The sequence below is a fragment of the Rhinatrema bivittatum genome, chromosome 2 (assembly GCF_901001135.1).
Source record: "Rhinatrema bivittatum chromosome 2, aRhiBiv1.1, whole genome shotgun sequence".
Lineage (NCBI taxonomy): Eukaryota > Metazoa > Chordata > Amphibia > Gymnophiona > Rhinatrematidae > Rhinatrema > Rhinatrema bivittatum.
This window is the reverse complement of record NC_042616.1, coordinates 370,593,341-370,609,012: the sequence shown is the minus strand read 5'-3', so window position 1 is coordinate 370,609,012 and position 15,672 is coordinate 370,593,341. Positions and strand designations below refer to the sequence as shown.

The following is a 15,672-nucleotide window of genomic DNA, read 5'->3' as shown; positions in this document are numbered from 1 at the left end:
AGGCCATAGGGGATTCAATGGGATCCAGCCCGAGCTAAAGCCCATTCCAGTTAGGCTAGCTGTACCTGTAGATAGAAAAATCCGGAGTACACCATACTGTAACAGCCTAGCACCAGAGCTGCAAAAGCTGGGATTCAAAGGAGTGGTGTAGGTGCCTCTTTCAAAGGCCAGTCACATGTAGGCAGGACTAGAAGCAAAGCCCCATCATGGGGAAGAGGTGGTACCACACAGTCTGGTTTGCAAAAACTTCAGAGCCTCCTCCAGGGCCTTAAAAGTGTAGGTTTTGTCATCCTGCCATATTTTCAACGTTGCAGGGAATTGAAAAGTGAAACGTATCTTGTATTCAAATAGTTTTGAACAGACCGGGGAAAACTGTTTGCGCTGCTGGGACACTTGGGCCGAATACTGGGTAATCCGGATTCGGTGTCCGTTGTAAGTTAGCTCTGGGTTTTTCCTGTATGCCAGCCATAAGAACATAAGAAAATGCCATACTGGGTCAGACCAAGGGTCCATCAAGCCCAGCATCCTGTTTCCAACAGTGGCCAATCCAGGCCATAAGAACCTGGCAAGTACCCAAAAATTAAGTCTATTCCATGTAACCATTGCTAATGGCAGTGGCTATTCTCTAAGTGAACTTAATAGCAGGTTATGGACTTCTCCTCCAAGAACTTATCCAATCCTTTTTTAAACACAGCTATACTAACTGCACTAACCACATTCTCTGGCAACAAATTCCAGAGTTTAATTGTGCGTTGAGTAAAAAAGAACTTTCTCCGATTAGTTTTAAATGTGCCCCATGCTAACTTCATGGAGTACCCCTAGTCTTTCTACTATCCGAAAGAGTAAATAACCGATTCACATCTACCCGTTCTAGACCTCTCATGATTTTAAACACCTCTATCATATCCCCCCTCAGTCGTCTCTTCTCCAAGCTGAAAAGTCCTAACCTCTTTAGTCTTTCCTCATAGGGGAGTTGTTCCATTCCCCTTATCATTTTGGTAGCCCTTCTCTGTACCTTCTCCATCGCAATTATATGTTTTTTGAGATGCGGCGACCAGAATTGTACACAATATTCAAGGTGCGGTCTCACCATGGAGCGATACAGAGGCATTATGACATTTTCCGTTTTATTCACCATTCCTTTTCTAATAATTCCCAACATTCTGTTTGCTTTTTTGACTGCCACAGCACACTGTACAGACGATTTCAATGTGTTATCCACTATGACACCTAGATCTCTTTCTTGGGTTGTAGCACCTAATATGGAACCCAACATTGTGTAATTATAGCATGGGTTATTTTTCCCTATATGCATCACCTTGCACTTATCCACATTAAATTTCATCTGCCATTTGGATGCCCAATTTTCCAGTCTCACAAGGTCTTCCTGCAATTTATCACAATCTGCTTGTGATTTAACTACTCTGAACAATTTTGTGTCATCTGCAAATTTGTTTAATCACTGAATTTAAAATTTTCGCGATTGCAGTTTGTAGCCTTAAATCCGAGGGTCACCAGATCCCCAATCTGTGCGCCCTTTCAATTTTAAAGTCGCCCCGCATGTCCGCTAGGCCCACAGCCACTCCTCCAAAAAAGACACAAGGCCCTTATCATCCACTTGTCTGGTAGCCCCAGAAATCTCAAATTATCTTTCCGCAGGCGATTCTCGAGGTCGTCAAATTTTTGTTGGCACTCCTGCAATGCTTTGTCTTGGGTGCCAACCTTGTCGTTCTTCTCTGTCAGCCCCTCCTCCACCCCGACGATTCTCCCTTCCAAAGTCTCGAGTCTCAGGCCGATTTCGGACAGCGATGATTTTACCTCCACAAGTTGAGTGATCCCCGCCAGTTTTGTGTCCAGTGTGCTCTCCAAAGTGGCCTGCAAAATTTCCACTGTAAGCGGGGCAGAGAGTGGAGATCCCGTTTCTCCCGCTCCCTCCGCCATCTTAGGATCCACGGCCTTCCCTTTTTCTCTGTCCCGTTTTCCTCCTCTGGAGGCCATAAATTGCGGCAATTTATTCATAAAATGGACAATCGACATTCACCAGCAACAATCCGGCCACTAGCACTCCGTATCGCCGGTAATGAGAGTCGATGTAGGTAGATTTATGGCTGTGGCACCTGGAGCTAAGGGAGAATGCGTCTTCCCTAGCACATCACCCCATGTGACCCCAAGAAATCTCTTTCAACTGTAAAACAGCTTGCTGGGTCAGCCTTCCTGTTGAAATCAATTTCCAAGATACTACCATGGGTTGAAGGTAACTATCATAATCACCCTAATACACTTTTTTCAGGGAGCAGACCAGAGAAGCAAATATAACATCACCCTGTCCTCTATATTTCAAAATCAGCATTAAAATCATTTTCAAAGCTAATGCTGGGATTATCCCTAGTGATTAGTATTATGATGAGTGAGATGATCAAATTTACAGATGACAAAAGTATTCAGAGTAGTAAAATCTTAAACGGATTGTGACAGATTGCAGGAGGACCTTGTGAGACTGGCAAATTGGGCATCCATACAGCACATTAAATATAATGTGGACAAATGCAAGGTGAGGTATATAGGGAAACATAACCCATGCTGTAGTTACACTATGTTAGATTCCAAATTAGGACTTACCACCCAGGAAAAGGAACTGGGCATCACATATTATACTGAAATTGTAGGCTCAGAGTGCTGTAGTGGTCAAAAAAGCAAACAATGTTAGGAATTATTAGGAAGGGAATAGCAACTAAAACATAAGAAGATGCCTCTGTATTGCTTTATGGTTAGACTGCAGCTAGAATAGTGTGTGCAATTCTGGTCACCGCATCTCAAAAAAGACAGTTGCACTAGAGAAAGTAGAGAGGCATGGAACAGCTCCCCAATGAGGAAAGGCTAAAGAGGTTAGGGCTGTTCAGCTTGGAGAAGAGATGGCTGAGGGGAGATATATGAGAGCTCTAGAGAATCATGAAAGGTCTTGATCGGGTACACATGAAATGGTTATTTACTCTTTCAAATATTACAAGGACTAGGGGGCACTCCATGAAGTTAGGAAGCAGCACATTTAAAACGAATCTGAGAACATTCTTTTTCACTCAATGCATAATTAAGCTCTGGAATTCATTGCCAGAGGATGTGGCTAAAGCAGTTAGTTTAGCTGGGTTTAAAAAAAGGTTTGGATAAGTTCCTGGAAGAGAAGTCCATAAATTGCTATTAACCAATAGAGAATAGCTACTGCTTGTTACAGGCAATAGTAGCATGGAACCTATTTAATGTTTGGGTACTTTTTAGGTACTTGTGACTTGGATTGGACACTGTTGGAAACAGATACTAGCTTGATGGAACCTTGGTCTGATCCAGATGAGCATATCTTATGTTCTTATGTTATGTTCTTACGTAGTAAAAACCAAGCTCTGTATTTTCTAAACAGGAAAAAGAAACTAAGGGCCATACATAGTTCTCTCTCATCGATCCAAGCTAGGAATGTTTTATGGCCAACCGAAGTCCTCACAGAGCATATTTTTTTTATATAATTTTTGTTTTGCAACAGCAAATATTTTGTAAACAAACATGAGCAGGTCAAAATGTTTTAGCACAATAAACAGAAAGCAGAGTTGCTTACCTGTAACAGGTGTTCTCGGAGGGCAGCAGGATGTTAGTCCTCTCATAGAGGTGACTTCATCAGATGGAGTTCCGATGCAGAAAACTCATGTCAAAGTTTCTAGAACTTTTACTAGGCACACTGAGCATGCCCAGCATGCCTTACACCACGCATCCACATGGGGTCCCCTCTTCAGTCTTGTAATAAAGAATGATTAAAATAAAAAAATAGGAAAAACCCAACTCTGCGGGGTGGTGGGCAGGTGTCATGAGGACTACCATCCTGCTGTCCTCTGAGAAAGCAAGTGTTGCTTACCTGTAACAGGTGTTCTCACAGGACAGCAGGATGGTAGTCCTCACATATGGGTGACATCACAGGATGGAGCCCTGTACGGAAAACCTTTCTGTCAAAGTTTCTACAAAGCTTTGACTGACACTGGCACACTGAGTGCACTGAGCATGCTCAGCCTGCAATTATCCCTGTGAGCCACAGGTGTCTCCCTCAGTCTAGTCTTTAGCTAAAAGCGCAAGCGAAACTAAAATAAAAGTAAAAACGTATACAGCCAACTCCTCGGGGTGGCGGGTGGGTTTCGTGAGGAATAACATCCTGCTGTCCTGTGAGAACACCTGTTACAGGTAAGCAACACTTGGTTTCTCATAGGACAAGCAGGATGGTAGTCCTCACATATGGGTGAGTACCGAGCTGAGGATGCCCGAGAGTGCACCAAATGCACCCAAGACGCGCGAAAGGCGCAATGACGGGTGTGGAATTTGGAACGGAGGGCATCCTGAAACCCTTAACGGGTTGGTGGAAGGATGTTGGGTAGTTAAACCAAAAAGAATAAGAGTAGACGGACTGGCCAAACATGGAGCATGCCGGCTAGTCGTATCTAAGCAATAATGGGCTGCAAAAGTATGGAGAGAACTCCAGGTTGCAGTCTGATAAATATGAACAAGGAGCAGCGGCCGAGGGGAAGCTATTGAGGCTGGGACGGACACAACAGAGTGTGGTTACACACAGTGTTGTAGGGAAATGGCTGCTTGTTGGTAGGAAAAAGAGATGCAAACCGTCAATTAGGAGGAATAGGTCTGTTTGCCCACTGGAACTCGCAGCTTGACTCTTGCCACAGAAGGAAAGAGTTAGGTGGAATTCCTATGGAATGTAGTGCGATCTAGATGGAATGCAAGTGCACTATTACTGTCCAAGAAGTGGAAAAAAACCCTCTCGCTTTGGTGAGAGAGAGGTGTTGGGAAAAATGGGCAGAGTATATTCTGAGTAAGGTGAGATGGAACGTCTACCTTAAGAAAGATATGAAGTTGAATACATAAAACCACTCGGTCACAGAGGAATGCAGGGTCGGATGAGTATGTAACAAGGCATGTAATTCACTGACCCTGTTAGCAGAAATTACATTTATGAGGGAAAGAATTTCCCATATCAAACTGTGAAATGAAAGGAATGGAAAGGCTTGAACGGAGAACGTATGAGACTTATAAAGCACGAAATATAGGTTCCGTTCCGTGACTAGTGAAAATAGAGGCGGCTTGATCAGGGGATAATCCATGGTAAGATGACTCAGAAGTAGTTTACCGTTAATCGGGTATCCCCACTCCCAAACGATACACCAATTGGAACAGAGGTGTACCTATGTGGAGGATGTCTGGGGAGCAGAATCCGAGGGAGCAAGACAAAAGAGTGGTGTAGAAAAAGAAAAAGAGAAATACCCCTTTTGTAAATAGTAATTTCTCCTCTCTCAGCATATGGATAGGTGGACCCAGAACGGCACACAAAAGCGTATCCATCTTCGGAAAGTGCAATTGCTCTCACATAGCTGGATCCAGGGGGTACAGACCTTCCAAGACTCGTCCCCTTTTAAATTAGCTTCCAGGGCCCCCCACCATTCAAGATCAATCAATTCTTGAATGGCCTCCATAATAAAAAAGAAACAAGAGGCTATATGCAAAGAAATAAAAATGGAATCTGATTTGGCTCAGACATGGATTCAGTCCCCAGTACTCCCAGCAACTTCAATGTCTGGGAAATCAGAGCTAGTAATTCATCTCTATGAAAGAAACGCAACATTGTTCTATACGGCTCCAATCCCAGAGGAATTACCCAACCTCCAGGAAGGAAGGATTGGCTTCATCATCCGTGCCATCTGGCTCCCTATCTGGGAGACCCGCAGCAGATCTAAGCGTACTCTAATGCTTACCTGCAGCACCAGGTGTGCGGGAATTCACAGCCTGTGATCCTGACCTATTAAGATTGGCTGGGACAGAGGATTGCACCTGAAGAAAGGACTGCAGTCCTTGAAAAAATTCTACCCAATTAAAGGCAGATAGATCCATGCCAAAACCAGAGGGCGTCTGACTTGTGCCCATTGAACTACCTTTCCTGACTGATGAACCAGTTAGGAGAGCCCCAAAATCAGGCAACACCTCTAGCAGCTTTTTTTCTATTCCTGCACCAGGCTGGGACGAATTTGGCTTAGTAAAATCAGATGGAGGCAATTCTCCTCGAGCCTCCAAACAATGCGGACACAAATTAGAAGGAATGCCAGGTTGGGATGCCCAAATATAACATGCAATACAAAGGGCAAGGCGCTTAGGCTTCTTTGCTATGGGCACCATCAGTCAGTCCATACACCCCTAACAGGTGGATGAACCCTAGTCCTATTATCCGAAAGAGTAAATAACCGATTCACATTTACCCGTTTCTAGACCTCCCATGATTTTAAAGACCTCTATCATATCCCCCATCAGCTGTCTCTTCTCCAAGCTGAACAGCCCTAACCTCTGTAGCCTTTCCTGATAGGGGAGATGTTCCATCCCTTTTATCATTTTTGTCGCCCTTCTCTGTACCTTCTCCAGTGCAACTATATCTTTTTTGAAATGCGGTGACCAAGGTGCAGTTTCATCATGGAGCAATACAGAGGGCATTATGACATTTTCCATTTTATTCACCATTCCCTTCCTAATAATTACTGCTTATCTCTGGGACAAGCAGCTTGGAATCTGCATCTTGGGATCCTGCCAAATACTTGTGATCTGGACTGGCCACTGCTGGAAACAGGATACTGGGATTGATGGATCTTTGGTCTGACTAGTATGGCAAATCTTATGATTTCCAATTTTGTTTGTTTTTGAATACGTATATCAGTTATGAACCAGACAACCTAAGCAATGCTGGGTACTTTTCGCTAATAAGCTTGTCTGCAAAGCCCAGTCTTCTCAGGCTCCAACAGACAGATGCATGCTGGCACTCCTAGTCTCACACACATACAGGCTCCTACTCTCACACATGGCATCTTCTTCAGGCACCAGACAACTTCTGCCATCGCGGGATGCAGTCTCATGGAAGCACTCTCCCTCTTTGGCCACCATGGGATGGGAACTACCGTGGCCATCCTGCAGGCATCTTCCTCTGACATTGGGCAGCCCTTATTGCGTGAGCCTGGGCCGTAAGTAAGTAGGCCATGACTCACTATGTCCATCCCTGGCTACACCACTGTGTTGAACTGTCAATTGTTAAACAGGAAACAGAGAATAAGTAACTGGTCAGTTCTCTCAATAGAGGTCAGTAAATGGTGCAGTGCCCCATATATCTGTACTGGAACTGGTGCTTTTAATCTTCCTCCAAAACAACTATTTAGTTTGCTCTACAGTTAGGCAACGAGAGATATTAAATATACTCTCAATGTAGCTAATAAAGAGGTTTCCTAAGTGTCTAATATGCTTTCTGTTAATTACTTTACAAAATAATTTTCACTTTTGTGCGATTTTAAAATTTACAGCTGTTATGAATCAGACAATCCAAGCAACAATAGGCAGTTTTCACAAGCATGTATATATATATGTATATATGTATGTGTGTGTGTGTATATATATATATATATATATATATATATATATATATATATATGACGCAATCCATCTTGGAGGGCCCCAAACAACTGCATGAATGGAAGAGGGGTTGTGGCTCAAAGAGTTTGTTCACCCCTGCCCTAGTCAGTACTACCAATAAAATCACTTTCTTGTTACAACAATACAGCTCAATGATAACTTTTTTCCCACAAAGTGATAACACAATTTTTTTCTTTTAACATTTTATTGATATTTTGAAACATGGAACAAGATAAATTTCTATTTCAATATTAGAAATTATTTTTGATTTTACTAAATATAATTTAATACATGTGAACAGAAATCAAAACCTTGAAATTCACATTTCTGGAAAACCCAAATAATTTAGGCCTGAATTTATCAAAATGCACTAAATATCGCATGCGATAGGAAAAGGGGCTTGATGGACTCTCTACCTCGGTAACATCAAGCTAGGTTGAGAGAACAGTGCAAAAATCTCACCTTTGGCTGAGTTTCCTCACTCCGAAGGACATCAAATTTTCACAAGAGAAGCACTGTGCTGTTCGTACGTCTCACTTTGAATGTCAAAGTGGCCCCTAACCCCTACACTAATACCTAAACCTCACCTCGAGTTACTAGGTGGGCTTCCCATAGAGATATAAATACCTATCTAGTGTGAGGGCATTATGGCGTCTCGCTCTCTCTCTCACAGGCCCTGATAGCTAGGCTGGCTCTCCACGAGCTTCAAAACTACTAAAACCAGCATGGGCAAAAACATCACAATGTGCAATAAAGCCCTAATGCAACCTATCACATAGCCTAATGCTAAAATCAGCATTACAGCCATGCAATAGGGCTTTGCAAAACTGTGAGCCCAGCCCACTCCCACCCCTAACGCCTCCTCTTTTTCAGATTTGCATCGCACAAAGCATTATGGTGCTATCAAATGCGCTTAATGCATGCGAAAATGCCATAATGCGATTTGATAAGTGACCCCCTTAATTAGACCTTGTATTGACCTTGAATGTTTTATGCAATGTGTTATAATCAAAAGTGCTTGCATTGGTGCAGACTCCATGGGTACTTTTATCTTCTGAGTTTGCACCAATAATAAAGTACTGGGTCAGACCCAAGGGTTCATAAAGCCCAGCATCCTGTTTCCAACAGTGGCCAATCCAGGACATAAGAAACTGGCAAGTACCCAAAAACTAAGTCTGTTCCATGTTACTGTTGCTAGTAATAGCAGTGGCTATTTTCCACGTGAACTTAATTAATAGCAGGTAATGGACTTCTCCTCCAAGAACTTATCCAATCCTTTTTTTAAACACAGCTATACTTGCACTAACCACATCCTCTGCCAACAAATTCCAGAGTTTAATTGTGCGTTGAGTGAAAATGAACTTTATCCGATTAGTTTTAAATGTGCCACATGCTAACTTTATGGAGTGCCCCCTAGTCTATTATCTGAAAGAGTAAATAACCGATTCACATCTACCCGTTCTAGACCTCTCATGATTTTAAAACACCTATCATATCCCCCCTCAGGTGTCTCTTCTCCAAGCTGAAGAGTCCTAACCTCTTTAGTCTTTCCTCATAGAGGAGCTGTTCCATTCGCCTTATCATTTTGGTCGCCCTTCTCTGTACCTTCTCCATCGCAATAATATCTTTTTTGAGATGTGGCGACCAGAATTGTACACAGTATTCAAGGTGCGGTCTCACCATGGAGAAATACGACGGCATTATAACATTTACAGAGGCATTATAACATTTTCCGTTTTATTCACCATTCCCTTTCTAATAATTCCCAATATTCTGTTTGCTTTTTTGACTGCCGCAGCACACTGAACTGACAATTTCAATGTGTTATCCACTGTGATGCCTAGATCTCTTTCTTGGGTGGTAGCACCTAATATGGAACCTAACATTGTGTAACTATAGCATGGGTTATTTTTCCCAATATGCATCACCTTGCACTTATCTACATTAAATTTCATCTGCCATTTCGATGCCCAATTTTCCAGTCTCACAAGGTCTTCCTGCAATTTATCACAATCTGCTTGTGATTTAACTACTCTGAACATCATCTGCAAATTTGATTACCTCACTCGTCGTATTTCTTTCCAGATCATTTATAAATATATTGAAAAGTAAGGGTCCCAATACAGATCCTTCAGGCACTCCACTGCCCATTCCCATCCACTGAGAAAATTGTCCTACTCTGTTTCCTGTCTTTTAGCCAGTTTGTAATCCACGAAAGGACTTTGCTCATTGCCTACTTGAAAAAGTTATCCCAGAGATTGTGTCTGCTTTCTCTGCAGCTAGCTTTTTGTTTGGAAAGAATGTGCACAGATTTACGTAATCAAACTTATGCACCCTTGAGAATATCATATGAAAATAAAAAAAATACCATACTGGGTCAGACTAAAGGTCCATCAAGTCTAGTCCTGTCTCAGACATGGCCAATCCAGGTCACATGTACCTGATAGGATTCAAAGTTCAATGTAAGCCGGCATGATGTGCCTTACGAATGTCGGCAAAGAAAAGCCTATTTATTATTTATTTATAAAGTAATAGATCCAATCATCCTTGCTCCTAACCAGGGTTAAACAGGAGTTTCCCCAAATCCACATGGCTATAATGATTTATGGACTTTTCCTCCAGGAACTTTTCTAGACCCTTTTTAAATCCAGCTACGCTAACAGCATTCACCACATCCTCTGGCAAATTCCACAGTTTAACTGTAGGCTGACTTAAAAAAGACTCTATTTTGTTTTAAAATGTACTATTTATTAGCTTCATGGATTGTTACCTAGTCGTAATATTATTGGAAAGAGTAAACAACTATTCCCTATTTCTCTGTTCCAGCACACTCATGATTTTATAGACCTCTATTATATCTTTCAGCCATTTCTTCTCCAGGTTGAAAAGCCCTAACTTGTTTTTCCTTTCCTAACAAGAGAAAGTTCTATCTAGAGTCTGCTGTTAAATGATGCACAATATTCTACCAAGAGAAAGGTGGGCAATATTCAATGACTGCACTTCCAAGGGTACATTTGTTTTTTTTTAGTTGAGGAAAGAGTTTTGAATATTGCTCTCTTAGGGCCTGATTTCCAAAAGCATGTAAACATTTAAAACTAGGTTTTACATGTGTAAATGTACTTTACCTGTGTTAAGTGGGCTTTTGAAAATTGGTATAATATACGCCACTGAATTGTTGATAGGTTTTACCCGTGTTAAGTGCACTTAATGCAAATAAATGGCTTTTGAAAATGGCTAAGATAGTATATTAGATTTATATGCGTAAAGCCTTTGAAAATTCACCTATTTTTTAAGCTACATAAAGATAAAAAAACATTAAAGTACTTATATTGGGTTTTTTTACCTTCATCTCTAAAGTTAATGAAACAAATTTTCTGAAATTCATTTGGTTAAGGGGGGGAGGGGGGACTGGAATTCTTGCCCCTCTGATAAAATTTTCAAAAAAACGGACAATTTTTAGTGAAATACTAAGCATAAATCACAATTCAAGTGAAAAACAATCAATTTAAAAAGGTTATAGCTCCCCACAGTTTGCAAAGTTGTGGCTTATGATATTGAACAAGAAATTGATGACTGGGAACAAACCACATCACTGCTAATCCAAATTGCTCCTGAAAAAATCATTTATGTAAAGCGCCAGCATAATGCCCCTTTGGATATATCCAATTTATGCAACTTGAAAAAACATCTTAAATGCCTTGAGCACCAGTGTTGTAATCATCCCTCTCAACAACAACAACAAAAAAAAAACAAAAGAAAACAACCAACTGCATATTTCATTTACTTAAATAAATATAAAGAGAAAATTGATCTTACAAAAAATTATTTTCAAAACTACATATTATAAAATCCTCAACTAATCTAAGGCACATATCACACATATCAATAACAACTGAATATTGTAATCAAGTAGCCCTGATGCCCAAAGAAGATACCTCAAACATCTTGAGCTGAACTTCAACTTCCGGTCCTGCGCAATCTTCAGCGCAGCTGCTCTCGCCACTGGGATGATAGTTCCTTTAGTCACTGCTGAAAAAGAAGTATCCAGCTTGGGAAGCTGCAACAGCTCCAGAGTAGTGGTTCTCAACCCTGTCCTGGGGACCCCCCCCAGCCAGTCAGGTTTTCAGGCTATCCACAATGAATATGCATGAGAGAAAATTTGCATGTTATGGAGGCAGTGTATGTAAATTTTCTTTCATGCATATTCATTGTGGATATCCTGAAAACCCGACTGGCTGGGGGGGGTCCCCAGGACAGGATTGAGAACCACTGCTCCAGAGTGTCCTTTGGCAGTGGGTATAGCCACGCCATAGCCCTGCCAACTTTCAAACCAGCCTCCAAAGTATGCCACCCCTGGACAACCATCTTTTTACTGACTGGAAGAACAGAAAAGCTGTCGCTGGACCACGAAGCTCTTCCACGACTTGGTTTATGCTCTCGTGATCAGACTCATCCCATAATACCTTGATCCCCAGCTCCTATAAAACCTGGGCAATCAAGGGAAGGGGTTCTTCCTTCCAAAAGTGCCAGACCACTCTGGGATTATCTTCCCCAATGGGATCTCCTTAGGCCCAGAGGATCCTCATTCCAATCAACATCCCCCGGAGGTTCTGATAACGGACTCCCATCCATTTCAGATCCATTCGACGACTCCACTGCACCAGAGGAGCGCAATCCCTGTACCGGGATCTACACTCCCACTTTTCAGCCCTCCCCCAGGAGACCCTCTCTTTACACCTGGCACGCTGTGGAGGACTGGCCTGCTTCCCAGCTGAGCACCTCCTTGCCAGGAAAACTTTGTACCTTCTGTGGAAAAAAGTTGCTCTGAGACCGACTCTTTCCCCGGAGACTCTTCCTCACTCCTTGAGTACTCTTGGACCACATCCTGATCAGGCACAGCAGGGGATAGTATGGGGGGAGAAGCAGACCGCCCCCCCCCCCAGAGACTTCCTGCAACGAGGGAGCCAACGCTAAAATGGCCGCCATTGCTGCACTGAAGGAGAATGGAGCCTCACTTGTAACAGCCGCTCAAGTTGGGTTTGTTGGTTTTTGTTTTTTTTTAATTATTATTTCCCCCGGTGCAGTCACTATAGAACTACCTTACCTGCTTGTCTTACCATGCCAGAGAAAGTCCATTCAGAACACCTTGCATCCTCTACAAGAACGGCATCATTTTTGCATGCTTAGCCGACACTCGCCCTCCCTGGCTCGGCTACTATGCACACAGCCACTTGAGCGTTTCCAGCACGTCCCGCGGCAACCTGTGCCGGAGTCCTGCTGCTACAGCTATACTAAGGTGCAATAATGCACACTCTCTGCTTATCCGCTGGGCTCACTGAGCCAAGCAAATCCTTCTCCCAGGTGGTCAACCCTTGCCTCACCTGCACACAATCTCCTCTGTCTTCCTTCCACCCACCCCCCACCCCCCATCAACATTAGGCTGGCAAACTCGAAAAGTAAAGAAGGTATTACTTCCCCTTTCGCTGATAGTAGCCCGGTAGGGAGGAGAGCAGGCCACATGGAAGATAAGAAGGGAGCCAGACCACTGGCTATCCATGTTCCCATTGTTGTCATGCTGAGTCAAGCTGGAGTCCTCAAATCCTGCTCAGTCACTCAGCCTGGGAGATCTCTCTTGCAGCCTAACACCCCAAGAGAGTATGCAAATGTTTTTATCTATTTATTTTGCAAATTCCAGACTGCATATTTTACACCTCTACCATCTGCTGGAGACAGACTTATTGAGAGATTGCAGGTGGCATGCTAGCATAAATAGTGCAGTATCAGTAAAGCTTTTCTTCTCTGTCTCCATCTGCTGGTAGAGGAGCATACCCACACATCTGGACTGATTTGAACAGAAATTACAGTTTTACCGTCTCACCATTACAAGGGAATCAGCTTTTTCAGTTGCTGCACCAACCCTTTGGGACTCGTTATCCATGGAGCTTCAGCTTGAAGACTGTCTTAAAAATTTAGACTTCTTTTAAAATGCTTTTTGTTGAAAGCAAGCTTTCCTCTTTATGCTTCATTAGACTTCCTTTGTTTCTTATAGTTATTGTTTGTTTTATTGTCTTTATTTGTATTTATGTTTTTTATGAGTATTTTATTGTAAATCGCTTAGACCTTCTTGTGTTACGTGATTAATACATTTTAATAAATGAAATAAATCCACTAGTTTGCCCAGTCCTTTTCCAGGTCATCAAGGACCCTCCTGGCTCTTTAGTTCATCCATACCGCCACCCAGTCAGTTTTTCAAATTAAAGACATTGCTATCACTTATGCCCAGATAAAGAGCAGGTTGTAAATATAACGGAGTAAAGCTGCCAAATCTATAAATTTCTTATAAAATACAACTTAACACAGGTAAAAAGTTGGCCCCACTCCCAAACTCCCCTGGCCCACTCCCTTTATTTTCCCCCCACATGCATATTTGCTCACAAATCCTTTCTTACTACATGTATGTTTGATGTGATTGATATACACACATATATGCTAATTTTGGTGTAACATTTGAAAATTCACCTTTAAGTCTACTTGGTTAATAGGTTTATGGACTTCTTCTCCAGGAACTTGTCCAAAGAGCTTTTTAAACACAGTTATACTAACTGCCTTAACCACATCCTCCAGCAATGAATTCCAGAGCTTGAGTTCTGCAGCACACATCTCAAACACAAATTACACTACCCCTGCTTCCATGCTAAAATCAAATGTAAGATCTGAGTCATAGTTGAAGGTCATTCCTTTTCACACTGAGCCAGATATTCAAACACTACTTAGTAGGATTAAGTCAGGACTTATCTGGTTAAGTGGCAGCCACTAAATATCCAGCTACAGTCAGCAGCTGCCACTTAGCCGGAAAAGTGACTTTTCCAGCTAAGCAGCAGCTGGTTAAGTTGTGGGCAGCAATGAGTGGATCAGGGCAGATAACTTAGCCAGATAAAGTAGCAATACTCATAATTATCTTGTTAATGTAATCAGATAAGTCAGATCTACCACAGAGGTTTAACTTAGCCAGATATAACTTGTCCAACTAAGTAGCACCAAATGGAGGGCTTTCAGCAACATAGCCATGGTACTGAATATACTATGCAAATTAGCTAGGTAAGTCTTACCCCAGCTAACTTACCAAAATAGATTGCTTTTTGAATACTGAGATCTTTATACCGGAAGGGGGTTTAATATCCTACCAACAAAACCCATCGTGGACTTAATCATTTGGACTCTTGCCCAGCTGCAGGGATGATACACCTCATATTAAAATATACCCGTATCATTTTTAATGATGGTAAAATGGATAATTTTCCAAATGATTAAGAAGCAATGCATTTTGGGACAAAATCCACAGACATTTTAACCACAGATTTTGCCCCAATTTTAAAGGCAAAAATATGCACTCACTTTTTCTTTGAAACTTGCCATGGATTTAAAGTACATATGGACAAGTGCGCCTTCTTTTTCTATGGGTACTTTTTTTTTTTGTGTTATACAGAAAGTTATGTATGCAGATTTGAAAGTGGAATCTACGCATGCTATTTCCTCCCTTGATCACCGGCCCCCCTCACGAATGCCTCCTCTTAATGTGGTTAGAAGTATGTATATTGTAAGTCACATTGAGAAAAGGCAATTTTCATATGGCTAATTTATGCATGTAAATCACTACTTGCACACATAAATGGTTTGAAAATTGTCCTAGATAATAGAAGTTTTAACAAAAATCAAATGTTAAATTATAATACACATTCATAGCTGCCAGTGAGAGCCACTCACCTAAATGAGAATTCAAGATTTTCTTCCTCCCCATACTTCCATTCCTGTGTCATAGGAGCCAAGGTACTCAAAATACTTCTTGCTCACAGCAAAGAGTCCACCAGCCATGGTTGGAGAACTAATGAAGAGAGACAATTCACAGTGAGTCCATATAACTATATATTTAAATTAGAAGCGATACAATGAAGTGGACAGGACAGGACACCTGGACTGTAGGCATATTTGCATGAAATGACAAAAACAGTAATGTAAACAAACATGCATACTATATAATGAAAATGTCTAAGAAAATAAAATAAAATGTGATTACTTTCACAAATTTACTATAGCCAATAATGTAATGCTCCAGGCACTCTGACTGGCTCTGAACTTCTTCCACTTTGGGGGCAAGGGAAGAAGTGAAACAAAGAAAAAATTGGCTTA

General features: G+C 41.8%; 1 protein-coding gene across 1 annotated transcript in view; it reads right to left on the bottom strand.

Annotated features, from left to right (window-relative positions):
• GALNT12 (polypeptide N-acetylgalactosaminyltransferase 12) overlaps positions 1 to 15,672 on the bottom strand; it is a 396,917-nt gene that overhangs the window by 196,204 nt on the left and 185,041 nt on the right. Inside the window, 2 exon segments of the mRNA XM_029589963.1 lie at positions 15,246 to 15,272; positions 15,274 to 15,367. Coding sequence (XP_029445823.1) covers positions 15,246 to 15,272; positions 15,274 to 15,367 — 121 coding nt within the window.